Source organism: Anolis sagrei, chromosome 3 (genome assembly GCF_037176765.1).
Source record: "Anolis sagrei isolate rAnoSag1 chromosome 3, rAnoSag1.mat, whole genome shotgun sequence".
NCBI lineage: Eukaryota > Metazoa > Chordata > Lepidosauria > Squamata > Dactyloidae > Anolis > Anolis sagrei.
The window spans coordinates 158,628,965-158,642,299 of record NC_090023.1 but is presented as its reverse complement, the minus strand read 5'-3'; the positions used below and the strand labels follow the sequence as shown (position 1 = coordinate 158,642,299).

Genomic DNA, 13,335 nt, shown 5'->3' with positions numbered 1-13,335 from the left:
TTATTACTTGAATGTATGGCCACTAACAAATGCCACATATTGTAGGATATAGTTCAGTGGAAGATACTGGCAAAAAACCTCTGAATATCCCTAGCCCAAGGAAACCCCCCCCCCCCCAAAAAAAAAATATTGGACCATCACATGTTGATAGGTGATTAAAGACACATACAAACAGAAATACTCATAGTCATCATCTGGATAATACTTTTCATAAAACCAGCTAGAATGCCATAAAAGCACTGAAACATTTCACACATGTTATGCTGTTATAACCTTTACAACAGAGATTAGGAACTGGTGATCCATGTGCCTGTTTTGATACCACTTCTCCCTATTCAGTCCACAAAGGTCCCTGCCGAATTCCCTCTGTTCGGTCCCAATGCCCTCAAAAACTGGGAAGAGGCAGGACAGCAGACCCTAAACTTGGCCTGTAGGTAATTGTGAGGGCAAATGGACTCAGTTAGAAGCATTGCTTTGAAGCAACAGATGTCATCTGTGGTCATGCTTGAGTTAATGAGATATTTTATTTAAATAGGTTCTGTTCCAGTCCATGCTCTAATGCAGAGAAAACATGAAAAGAGCAGGAGTTTTCAGGTGCCCACTTAGACTACCAACAGAGGCGGCCCTAGGTAAATTTCAACGGTAAGCAAACAGTATTTTGGCAGCCCCCCCTCCCCAACCAATCATTGATATATATTTTCTGTTTGTCGTGGGAGTTCTGTGTGCCATATTTGGTTCAATTCCATCATTGGTGGAGTTCAGAATGCTCTTTGATTGTAGGTGAACTATACATCCCAGTAACTACACTTGCTGCATTTGCTCCCTTACCTGGCCCGCTTTGGGTCCGGAGGCGTGCCTGAAGACCCCGGCGTGTGCACCAAAAATCACCTCTTCTCCTGACTTTCTCCTTAGCCATTGGGACCGAGAGAGAGAGAGAAAGAGACAGAGGTGGAAATGCCCACCTTTCCTGAAGGTAGGCGCAAAAACAAAGGAGGGAGCAGAGGTGGGAGATACCTCCAGCCAGAGGGGCTCTCTCTCTCTCTCTCGGTCCCAATGGCTGAAGAGAAAGTCAGGAGAAGAGGCGGCTTTTGGTGCGTACGCTGGGGTCTTCAGACACGCCTCCAGACCCAAAGCGGGCCAGGCGCGGTGGCTCCGCCCCTTGGCCCACCCACAGATTGGGGAGAGGAGAGGAGGTGGGTGGAGAGCCGGGGGATCGGGAAAGGGAGCCGGTCATGGGGAAAGGATCAAATGAGGAGAACGATTGAGCGCAGGCTCTGCTTGTGCACCTGGTGGCCGGGTGGAGCAGGAACGAGAGGGGCTAGGCGAGGCTCAAGGGCCCGGCCCCTTTGGGAAAAGGATCGCCCGGCAGTGAGGCAAGAAAGCCGAGGCTCCCCCTGGACTGCTAGGGCTGTTGTGAGCTGAGGGGGTGCTCCTCAAGTGGCGGTCGAGGGGCATTTACAGAGGCGCCTCTGCACCCCTGGCAAAAAAAGTGTTCTGCGACCGCTTACTTCGCGTAATGGACGAGCTGCCTCTGACTACCAACTGACTAAATAGATATTGAAGCCTGTTGGTCATAGCTTTATTTCACCTGGATACAGTCTTCTGCACTATGTGAGATGCAATGTTGTTCTCCTGGAATTATAGTAATTCTATCCAAACATGCATCTACACATATACATTGGCATATATAGATGATTTTTTTTGCTCTATATAAAGGGGAGAAAAACTAGTCCTTATATATTTGCCTACATATCACTAACCCTGCCAAGGAAATGAAGGAAGAGTGAAGACCAGATTAAATCATCACTTCAGGATGCTACCATCATCTTGTACTGACAGTTCCTAAAGGCTTACATCACTCGTCATCTTTCTCAGCCAAAAAGGTTGCAGGTTTACTGACTCTTTCTTTGTGTGAAAGAGTGAGTGGAGAGTATGTAGGTACTGCAAGAACATTTGGATTTTCTTTTTAAAATGTTAAAAACAGATTTCTTGAGTTGGGAAAACTTTTCCAAGACAAACTTGAGCTGATTTATTTTATTTTATTTCAGATATTTGTATCTCTATCCCCGAAGGGGGACTCAGGACGGCTTACAGCTGACAACAATTTGATGCCTCCCATATACATACAGATAAAACAGTGATTACACAATAGATAAAATATTAATATAAATTAAAAACCATTTAAAATAGTGCAAATTCAATTAGTTGGCCAAGTCTAAATCTGAGTTCTACAATAAACAACTTGATCTGAAGCCTGCCCATGGTCCATTTACCATAGCATTGTCATCATTCTTCTATCCTTCTATCCAAATGTGGTGCAGCTGGCTGAGTGTCAGCTGCATTAAGATCACTCTGACCAAAAGGTCATGAGTTTGAAGCCAGCCCGGGTTGGAGTGGGTTTGAAACCAATTGTGTAGCCCGTTGTCAACCTTTGCAACCCGAAAGACAGTTGCATCTGTCAATTAGGAAAATTAGGTACCACCTTAAAGTGTGGGGAGGCTAAATTAACTAATTTATGAGGCCATAAAGTCTTCAGCAAAGCATGCGGGAATGCGGAAGTACTTCATCAGTGTTGCAGATGGACACTAGCGGCCAGAAAAAGTTAAATAGCCTCTGTCTATGTCTGTATATGTTGTATGTCAAAATTGGCATTGAATGTTTGCCATATATGTGTACACTGTAATCCGCCCTGAGTCCCCTGCAGGGTGAGAAGGGCGGAATATAAAAGCTGTAAATAAATAAATAAATAAATAAATAGATACCTGGTCCCATAGCCACAATTTCAACTTTTTCCTGAAGGACAGGAAGGAAGCACTTGACCTAATTTCTCTGGGGAGCGAGTTCCACAGGTGGGGGTCACCGCCAAGAAGGCCCTGCCTGTCATCTCCACCAAGCACATTTGTGACAGAGGCAGGATCAAGAGCAGGGCCTCCCCGGAAGATCGTAAGCTTTGAGGTGGGATGTAGGGGGAGATGCGTTCAGACAAGTAAGCTGGACAAGTAATTATGAGACTATTCATAATTTGACACTTATTCTGCAAAAAAGTAGCATGCATTGTGCATGCTGAGAACAGCATTTTATGCATGGAAGCATATTTGTTTTCATGGTGTTCTCTGTGTAAAAGAATTTGGTGTTGTTTTCTGCACAAAAATACCCATGTACAAATTTTGTACAGAATAAACCCTGTAGTGCAGTTTTTGAAAGCTTTTCTTGTAGGAAGGATAAATTCCTAAAATTTCTTGTTTCTTCTTTCAAGAATGACATTACTGAAGAATAACCTCCGTGTCTGAGAGAAGAAGGGAGATTTGTATAGATGTGTTCATGAAAACACATATGAAATGCATTTCCTGCATGTGGCTTTCCATCGTGCTTGTCACAAGCTGAAACAACCATCACCCTAAAAGATATCATATCACTGCCTTACAACAATCTTGAAAATAAGGTGAGCATTATTAAATCCTTATTGTCAAGGTGTGAGGATAGGAGAATAACATGCTTAAGGATCAAATTAGATATGATTCTAGCAGCACATAACAGTTTATAAAAGCAATTTCTAATGGGAAAATAGTAAAGGTAAGAGCTTCTTTTAAGGCACAATGCTGTTAACTGAAAAATATACATATTTCCAATGCAATATCTAATTTAGCTACCCAAGGATAGTTGTGTGACAGAGACAAAATCTGAATGAAGAACTCTTAGTCTGGCCCATCTGACTCAATCTGACAGCATAAAGTGTTAACATACAAAGCACTAACTCTTTACATTAATTTTTAACTTTGAATATGTTTTAATGGTTTTAAATGGGAATGTTTTAATGCTGTTTAATATTTAATTGTATTTTTAATGTTTGGATATTTGTATATTTTAAATTGTATGCTGATGTTTTTATGTTAAGCCACTTTGAGTCTCCTGCAGGAGAGATAAAGCAGGGATGATGATGATGATGATGATGATGATGATGATGATGATAATAATAATCTGCCAGCTGCAGAAGGCCACCTTACTGGGATCTGCACACATTATTCAGCGATACATCACACAGTCTTAGACACTTGGGAAGTGTCCGATGTGTGATCCAATAGAACAGCCAGCAGAGTGTCTGCTGAGTACTCATCTTGTTGTGTTTCTAATAATAGTAATAGTAATAATAATAATAATAATAATACATTATGCAGCTGATAAAAGCAAAGAATAATGGGGTGGGGAGATCCATAGGCAATTCTACATATCAACCAGGATGCAACCTTCTTTAATGGAAAGTGAATTTTCTGCTATGTAGTTTAATCTGTGATTTTAGCCTATTGTCTGACAAAAGTGTACAATCTGTTCTGTGCCAACATGTGTAGGTTCAATGAAGCAGAAGAGTCGTTGAGCTTGTGCAGACTACCACTTCTTCACTATCTTCACTTCATGGTTCTGTATGCAAACTCCTGAGCATATGGAATAACCATCAAGGTTGTTAAGATCTTCTGGAGGGGCCCTGCTTTCAGTCCCACCACCCTCACAAGTGCGTCTGGTGGGGACGAGGGACAGGGCCTTCTCGGTGGTGGCACCTCGGCTCTGGAACTCTCTCCCACTGGAGATTAGAACTGCCCCTTCTCGCCTGACTTTTAGAAAATTGGTGAAAACCTGGCTCTGGAATTTAGCATTTGATGAGTAAGTCAATAACTTTTGACCACACGGACGGATGGTAATGAATAATGAATTGTGATTTCTCTTTGACAACTTGGCCTTATGTAATTATATAACTGCTTTTTAATGTATTTTATGTATTATTATGTTATGGGGTGTGATGTTAATGAATCTTTTTGTAAACCGGCCTGAGTCCCTCTCCGGAGGTGAGAAGACCAGTATATAAAAGTTCTAAATAAATAAATAAATAAATAAATAAATAAATAACATTTCCAGGTGTGTAGCATTAGTGGGTTATATTACAAGTTTTTGAAGAAGAAACATATATTGTTTACACGTTGTTCAATTGCTTTTGTCAATAAGGTTGAATCAGCATTTTCCTCTGGAATGTGTTGTGAGAGGACAGAAGTGTGCCAAGATAATATGATTCGCCATGTTGGCTGTACTCATCATTATTCTGTCCTTTAATATCATCCCAAATGATAAACCACAATATTCAAACAAAGCTTGTTTTACAGAGAAATGTCAATATTCTTCAGATATGAAAAGGGTGTTGGAGGAAAATTCTAAGAGTGTTTTAGAGTAATCTTTTCAAGAGTAACAATTCCATAATATGGGGATATGAGATTACTAGCTCTCAAAAGCATTATATATATTCATTATATACCCTTAAACACTATTTTTAAGATATTTATAAATTGGTAGTGTTGAAAAGAAAGAATAGTTTTTTTACAGCAGGATTATAAGAAATAATGACCTTTTGTTAATGTAGTATATCCATAGACGCAAATGGTCTTTGCTTAAACCCTTTTGGATTAAGTAGAAGTATTGTCCTATAGCAGTATAAAGTGTAATTGATGGGATTGTGGAGTCCACTTTCTTTACACTGCCAGGAGAATCTCCCTGCCTTCTTGCACTTTATTATAATAGCTTGCAACACAGTACAAACAGTTAGGAATGTCACTCAGTGGCTTAGGGAATGTCAAGATTTATTGAACCCTTGGTCCACTTTTGTACCACCACCTTCAACAAATAGCACATTTACTCAAATCTAATGCTCAACATTTTGGCTAAATGACCTCTCCAAACTTAGGGTGCACATTAGATTTGCATCATACGGTGATCTTAGTCCTGAGCCAAAGAGGAAGCAGCTTCAGGAGCTGCACCTGGAGCTCTTTTCTGAGGGACATCATCTTTCATTTAGTGACCATGGCTTGATGCTGTGCAATCCTAGGATTTGTAGTTTGATGAAGCATCAGCATTCTTTGACAGAGAAGACTCAAGTCCTTCTCAAACTACAGCCCCTAGGTTTGTATACCATTGAACCAAGAAGTTAAAGTATGTTTATTCTATAGCATAGATGCATCCCATGGTTTTCTTTCAATTGCTGGAAACTTTGGTGCTCTAACACATTTGTTTTGAAAGTGAAGACTACTAAGCAGAAAGCAATGGCAATGCACACCTTTCTTGGCCAAATGATAGAGTGCACTTTTTGCCACTGTGTATTACATTTGCCAGCAAATGTTCCACATGCACTTTTACATCCTTGGATGCCATTCCAAACACAATACTTCTCAGAGAACTATATGCAGTCGCCAATTGCCCAAACACTTCACACCAGATTGGGCAATACAGGTGAATTTTGCCCCCAGGCCATTTTGTCACATTTCTGTAAACTGTAGATTGCTCCCAGTGCAAAGCCCTAAATTGTGATGATTCTAATCAGTCCATTACAATTTATATCTGTGTTTCTCAATACTAAATAAACATTTTTGACCACTTTCAAACATTTTCAAATATGATTTATATTCTTAGGTACAACCTTTCCCAGACCCCAGGAGGTAGTAGGGAACAGGGGATGGGACTGAAGCTGTTGACTACATTTTAATGCAAAAATGCATTTGGAGGCAAACTGGGAGTGGAATTTCTTGGTGCCTACTACTATTACACCATAAAAGATTGTCAGTACACTGCAATCTATGGCAGCATTTAGGGGCATGGAATTCACCTGGGGACACACCAAAAGTACTGCCCCTGCTCCCCTTAAACAATTTAATTATCTTTAGGGCAAGAAGGTTGACTGCAGTGGCATTTGATATCTTATAAGCCAACTAGAGGAGTCCCCGGTGGCACAACGAGTTAAACCGCTGAGCTGCTGAACTTGCTGACCAAAAGGCTGGCTATTAGAATCTGGGGAGTGGGGTGAGCTCCTGCTGTTAGCTCCAGCTTCTGCCAACCTAGCAGTTTGAAAACATGCAAATGTGAGTAGATCAATAGGTACTGCCTCGGAGGGAAGGTAATGGAGCTCCATGCTGACATGCCAGCCACATGACCTTGGAGATGTCTACGGACAACACCAGCTGTTTGCTTTATAAATGGAGATGAGCACCACCCCTCAGAGTCAGATATGACTACCCTCCAGAGTCATGCTCAACTAGACTTAATGTCAAGGGACAACCTTTACCTTTACTATATCAGCTAGAGCAATGGATCTCCTCTGAGTTTTCATTAACTTCAATTGAGCCGACTATGTAAAAGGTATTTTATACATAGGACTCAAGACCCTTAAAGTTGGAGTATTTGAGTGGGATCCATCCATTAGCATGCTAATGCATAGATCCCACTCAAACACTAAACACACTTCACACTTGATTAATAGACATTGGTCCTTTCTCCCTCCCTGAACTACACACACACACACACTCACATTCAGGAGAAAATTCTGCTAAAACACAGCCATATAGCCTGAAAACCACACAACACTCCAGTGATTCGAGCCGTGAAAACCTTAGACAGTACCTTTAAAGTTCATACTAAAAGTCAGAGCAGATCCACTGTCCTGACATGGAAGCCACTACTTCCCACTTTAATAAGTACAGCAAAGAGATTTACTCTGTCATTACTAGAGCTGCCTGCTAGAGCTTTAGTCATTCTTATAACTTTGCATTGCATATGGCATGAAGATTAAAAGTAGAAGTGAGTTGTGATGTGGTGTACTGGTTTAGAACAAAGATGGCTGCAGAATTTGCTCTTTGCCTGGATATGTCCATGTGGAATCCACTGTTGTGTCCAAAAGAGTAGGAAGCTGGAATAGCAAGAATGTTTAGGCTGGCTAGATAGCACTTGAGAGACTACTAGGAGTCAAACCGGGGCATGTGCAGATGCAGCATAGAATGTGGCATTTTGGGGCTGTTTAGTATAGAATCATAGAATCAAAGAGTTGGAAGAGACCTCATGGGCCATCCAGTCCAACCCCATTCTGCCAAGAAGCAGGAATATTGCATTCAAATCACCCCTGACAGATGGCCATCCAGCCTCTGTTTAAAAGCTTCCAAAGAAGGAGCCTCCACCACACTCTGGGGCAGAGAGTTCCACTGCTGAACAGCTCTCACAGTCAGGAAGTTCTTCCTCGTGTTCAGATGGAATCTCCTCTCTTGAAGTTTGAAGCCATTGTTCCACGTCCTAGTCTCCAAGGAAGCAGAAAACAAGCTTGCTCCCTCCTCTCTGTGGCTTCCTCTCACATATTTATACATGGCTATCATATCTCCTCTCAGCCTTCTCTTCTTCAGGCTAAACATGCCCAGCTCCTTAAGCCGCTCCTCATAGGGCTTGTTCTCCAGACCCTTGATAGTAATATTAGCTATGGGGAGGGAAAGCTTATGATTGGTGGTACTAGTGGTATTTGCAATGCAATTTAATCAGACAAGATATAGAAGAAGTAAACCTGTGTGAGAAGGTGAATTTGTATATATGTAAGCAAGTATGCATTTAGCCAAAGCTTCTCTGTCAATGTCTGTGCAAAAGGAAAAGTGGGATATGTCCCCTGACTTGGGACGGAAAGGGCCTTGAGCCTGTCATTTCATTTAAGTTTTGATGCCCCTTCACTATCTTAATATCTCATGGATGAAATGGCATAGAGGTTTACTGATCTAGTTAAGCAACAAAAAGAAACAAGTATCAGCAACATAGGGTACCTATAAGTAGGATGTGGTGAGACATTCTCAATACCCCATTCTAGGAAACAAGATTATGTATACAGAACAAATGCAGATGAAAACACACATCTGGGTGCTTTCTTTTGTTAATGGAATCCCTATTTAATTAGCTGGATGGCACAATTTGTTGTGTACAACTACAGATTAGAACACACACACACGTGTGTGAGAGAGACTACACATGCACTCAAATTATCATCACAAAGCATCTTGAGCTCTGAGGATTACCTGGGAAGAAATCTCACTGGAGCACTGCAGCACATCAAAATACTTGGGAGTTACCCTGGACCATGCTGACTTATAAGAAGTAATGCTTGACTATCAAGCAAAAAGTAGACACTAGAAATAATATCATACGAAAGCTGACTGGCACAACCTGGGGATCACAACAAGACACAGTGAAGACATCTGCCCTTGTGCTTTGCTATTCTGCCGCTGAATACGCATGCCCAGTATAGAATACATCCCACCATGTTAAAACAGTGGATATTGCTCTTAATAAGACATGCCACATAATCACAGGGTGCCTACACCCAACACTGCTGGAGAAATTATACTGTTTAGCCGGTATTGCACCACCTAATATCCATTGGGAATTAGCAATCTGTAATGAAAAGACCAAGGCATTGACATCTATGGCCTATCCTCTGTTTGGATATCATCCTCTGTTTGGATATCAACACTGCTGGAGAAATTATATTGTTTAGCCAGTATTGTACCACATGACATCCATTGGGAAGTAGCAGTCTGTAATGAAAGGACCAAGGCATTGACATCTCTGGCCCATCCTCTGTTTGGATATCAGCCAGCACACCAATGTCTTAAATCAAGAAATAGCTTCCTAAGATCTACAGAGATACTCGCAGGATCACCACAGCAAACGCGAGCCCAAAAGTGGCAGGCAAAAACCCAGAACCTCAATCAGTGCTTGATAGCAGATAAGAAACTCCCTCCTGGGCACACAGAAGACTGGGCGACTTGGAAGGTGCTGAAAAGACTGCGGTCTGGCACCATGAGATGCAGACCCAACCTTAAGAAATGGGGCTACAAAGTGGAGTCCACAATATGCAAGTGTGGAGAAGAGCAAACCACAGACCACCTACTACAATGCAGCCTGGGCCCTGCTACATGCACAATGGAGGACCTTCTTACAGCGACACCAGAGGCACTCCAAGTGGCTAGCTTCTGGCCAAATGGCATTTAGCATAATACCAAGTTTTTAACTTTGTGTTTTTAAATACATCATAACTGTACAAGATAAATAAATAAAATCATCACAAAATGATCAATTAAGTTAACACATTTTATGATAAAGTCTCACCAAGTAGACATAGGCTACAGCCCTTATAAACACACCTGTGATGTCCTTTTTGTTATCTATATAAATAAAAATGTAATGTTCGTTTGTGATACCATCAGAACTCAAAAACCACTGGGGGAATTGACACCAAATTTGGAGACAAGACACCTAACAGTCAAATGTATGTCCTCCACTCAAAAAAATTGATTTTGTCATTTGGGAATTGTCGTTGCTGGGATTTATAGTTTACCTACAATCAAAGAGCATTCTGAACTCCACCAATGATGGAATTGGGCCAAACTTAGCATACAGGGCTCCCATGACCAACAGAAAAAACTGGAAGGGTTTGGTGGACACTGACCTTGAGTTTGGGAATTGTAGTTCACCCACATTCAAAGAACACTGTGGACTCAAACAATGATGGATCTGGACCAAACTTGGCACGAATATTCCATATGCCCAAATATGAACACAGATGGAGTATAAGGGAAATAAACCTTGACATTTGGGAGTTGTAGTTGCTGGGATTTATAGTTCACTTACAATCAAAGAGCATTCTGAACTCCACCAATGATGGAATTGAACCAAACATGGCATACAGGACTTCCATGACCAACAGAACACACTGGAAGGGTTTGGTGGGCATTGACTTTGAGTTTGGGAGTTGTAGTTCACCTACATCCAGAGAGCACTATGGACTCAATCAATGATGGATCTGGATCAAACTTGACACAAAAATTCCATATGCCTAAATATGAACACAGATGGAGTTTGGAGGAAATAGACCTTGACATTTGGGATTTGTAGTTACTGGGATTTATAGTTCACTACAATTAAAGAGCATTCTGAAACCCACAAACAACAGAAATTGGGCAAACTCCCCACACAGAACCCCCATGACCAACAGAAAATACTTAAGGCCATCCAGTCCAACTCTCTTCACCAGGGCAAGAAAATGTAATAAGAGCCCTCCTCACAAAGAGCCATCCAACCATAGATATAGATAGATATGATTCTCTCTCACACACACAGATATAGTATCATAGATTTGAAAGAGACCCTTAAAGAAGGGTATGTTGCATATTCCAGAGTAGGCAAACCAGACACTCTCCACATCAACACTGACAAAGAAACAACAAATACTGTTTACTCACAAGCATAAAGGAATTACATATATTAGAAACCAACACTTTCTCATTACTTTATTTACCAGATCACTAGAGTGGGCCACAGCAATGCGTGGCAGGGGACAGCTAGTTTAACAATAAAAACAGATTTCATCATTTTAGAAATTGGCACTGCATTTTGCTACTAACCGACTTCGGTGTCTTCTGAAAGGCTGAGAAGGGCCATGTTCCCATTGGTGCTGCTGGGTCCATTGTCAAAGAAGTAAGGAGCATAATTTGCCTGCGCTGCAAATTAAAGTGAAAATAAGCCAGAAGGAAAGCATTCTGTAAATTTAAAGTGGATGAATTGCCTACCCTGCCTCTTTTGTATACAACACAAAGATCAAAGCCCATCGGAATAATCTGACTTCATAACACAACCAATTAGGTTAATAGATTTCATCTACCATTTAGAAAGTTTATGGGCATCTTAAAAGGCTCCAATGCCATGTTTTTAACAACACAGACAGCTAAGAAGCATATTATATATATATACATATAGATAATGCAATTAAAGGGATTAAGAACAACCTCAGTTTATGCTTCAAAGTATTCTATTCAGTGAACGTTCACAAAATGCTCCCTAACGGTACATAAATGCAGTGTGTTTTCTTGACTGCGTTTGACCTCGAGGCAATCCCTAAATAAGCTAAACAATATCCTAAGACTTATTTTTTTTCTCCTTTTCTTTCTCAGGGATGCCTACCAAGAAGCCATAATGAAATAATTACTTACTTGCTGCAAGAGAACAGCAAAGTTCAAAGAAAGTAAAAAAATAAAAATATAATTAGTGATCATTCTAATGACAGATGAATAATTGCTTTTTAAATAATAATAATAATAATAATAATAATCAGCCCATTAGAAGCTATGAGTATATAATTATCAGGAGAAGAGGAAAGGAGATCCATGGGATCGAGGAGAGGAATAGCAAATTCTATTTATGAAAGAGTTAGGAGGTAACATTACCAAGGATAGCTACAAAGCTTAAGCATATGCTATCATCCTACTTTTAGGAGCCAAGAGGTTTGTTGTACTTACCCAAGCAAATATGCATCAAATTGAGAAATAAAGATGGGTGGAGGCGCCATACTTGCTTCATTTCACCAAAATGAAGGCCAGCTCTTCTTAGTTTGAGGAAGGGGGGAAAATACGGCCCCCGATCCAGAGCAAGAAGTGTCCTTCAGACCTGTATGGTGGGAGCTGCGCAAGAGGTAGGAACAGATGTTAAGAAGTTAAGTGGATGACACGACTTAATTTTCTGAGGAATTTAAAGGCGCTCCTTCCTTCCACCTAATTAGACCAATTACTTTGCATAGAGCGGAGGGACTCATTTCTAAGGCAGCGTTTGAAGGAACCAGCATCATTCTCTGCTGGGGCTGCTATTGTTTGTGCTAGACTTCACATCGCCTAACTGGAAAATGTTCTCCAGATCCGGAAAAAGCAAGGTAACCAAGGATTTAAAGCACTTCTCTTCCCTTTTTTTCCATTCATTATTTTGACTTTTCTCTTTTTCTTCCCCGGAGTGAAAGGAAATGCTAATTGCTCCAAATACACTGTTCTCACTTGCTTCTTTCTCGGAACACTTTAGGAATAAATTCTCAAAAGTAAACTAACTCTGCATTGATTTATTGAACAAGTATGTGATATTTTTCTGAGTTGGGAAAATCAATGCATGAGATTTTGAAGCCAAAGTAATGAATTTAATTTATTTATTTATTTATTTCACAGTTTTGTATACCGAGCTTCTCAACCTCATTGAGGGACTCAGCCCAGTTTACAGCCATAAAAACATATACATTCATTAAAATATCATATATCACAATTACAAAAACTTTAAAATAACACTATGTCTAAAACTACTGTGGTCAGTCGTCCTATTAAGATGGATCTACATCAACTTCCATCCAGGGTCCTATGGTGTTCTCTCATTCCTTGAAGGCCTGACTCCACAGCCACGTCTTCACCTGTTTCCTAAATGTTAGGATGGATGGGGCGGTTCTGGCCTCCAGAGGGAGAGAGTTCCAGAGTTAATCAAACATTCATTTAAGTTAATCAAACATTCATTTATCAAGAGGGTTCTTTTATTGTCATTTTATTATTTTGTTGACATAATAAAAGAACCCTCTTGATAAATGAATGTTTGATTGACTTAAATTCGTTACTTTGGCTTCAATATTTCATGCATTGATTTTCCCAACTCTGAAAAATATCATTTATTATATCATTTTATTATTTTGTT

The 13,335-nt window shown here is 40.5% G+C and overlaps 1 protein-coding gene across 2 annotated transcripts in view; it reads right to left on the bottom strand.

Annotated features, from left to right (window-relative positions):
• Positions 1–12,358, bottom strand: part of CDHR1 (cadherin related family member 1) — a 97,450-nt gene extending 85,092 nt beyond the window's left edge. The window contains exons 1-2 of one of the 2 annotated variants that reach the window (XM_060769006.2): positions 12,135–12,358; positions 11,244–11,339 (exon numbers count right to left, since the gene is read on the bottom strand). In XM_060769006.2, the coding sequence (XP_060624989.2) occupies positions 11,244–11,339; positions 12,135–12,195 (157 nt within the window). In that variant the 5' untranslated portion in view covers positions 12,196–12,358. The remainder of the gene's footprint in view (positions 1–11,243; positions 11,340–12,134) is intronic. The other variant, XM_060769005.2, reaches the window with a different exon arrangement.
• Between the last annotated feature and the right edge of the window lie 977 nt (positions 12,359–13,335).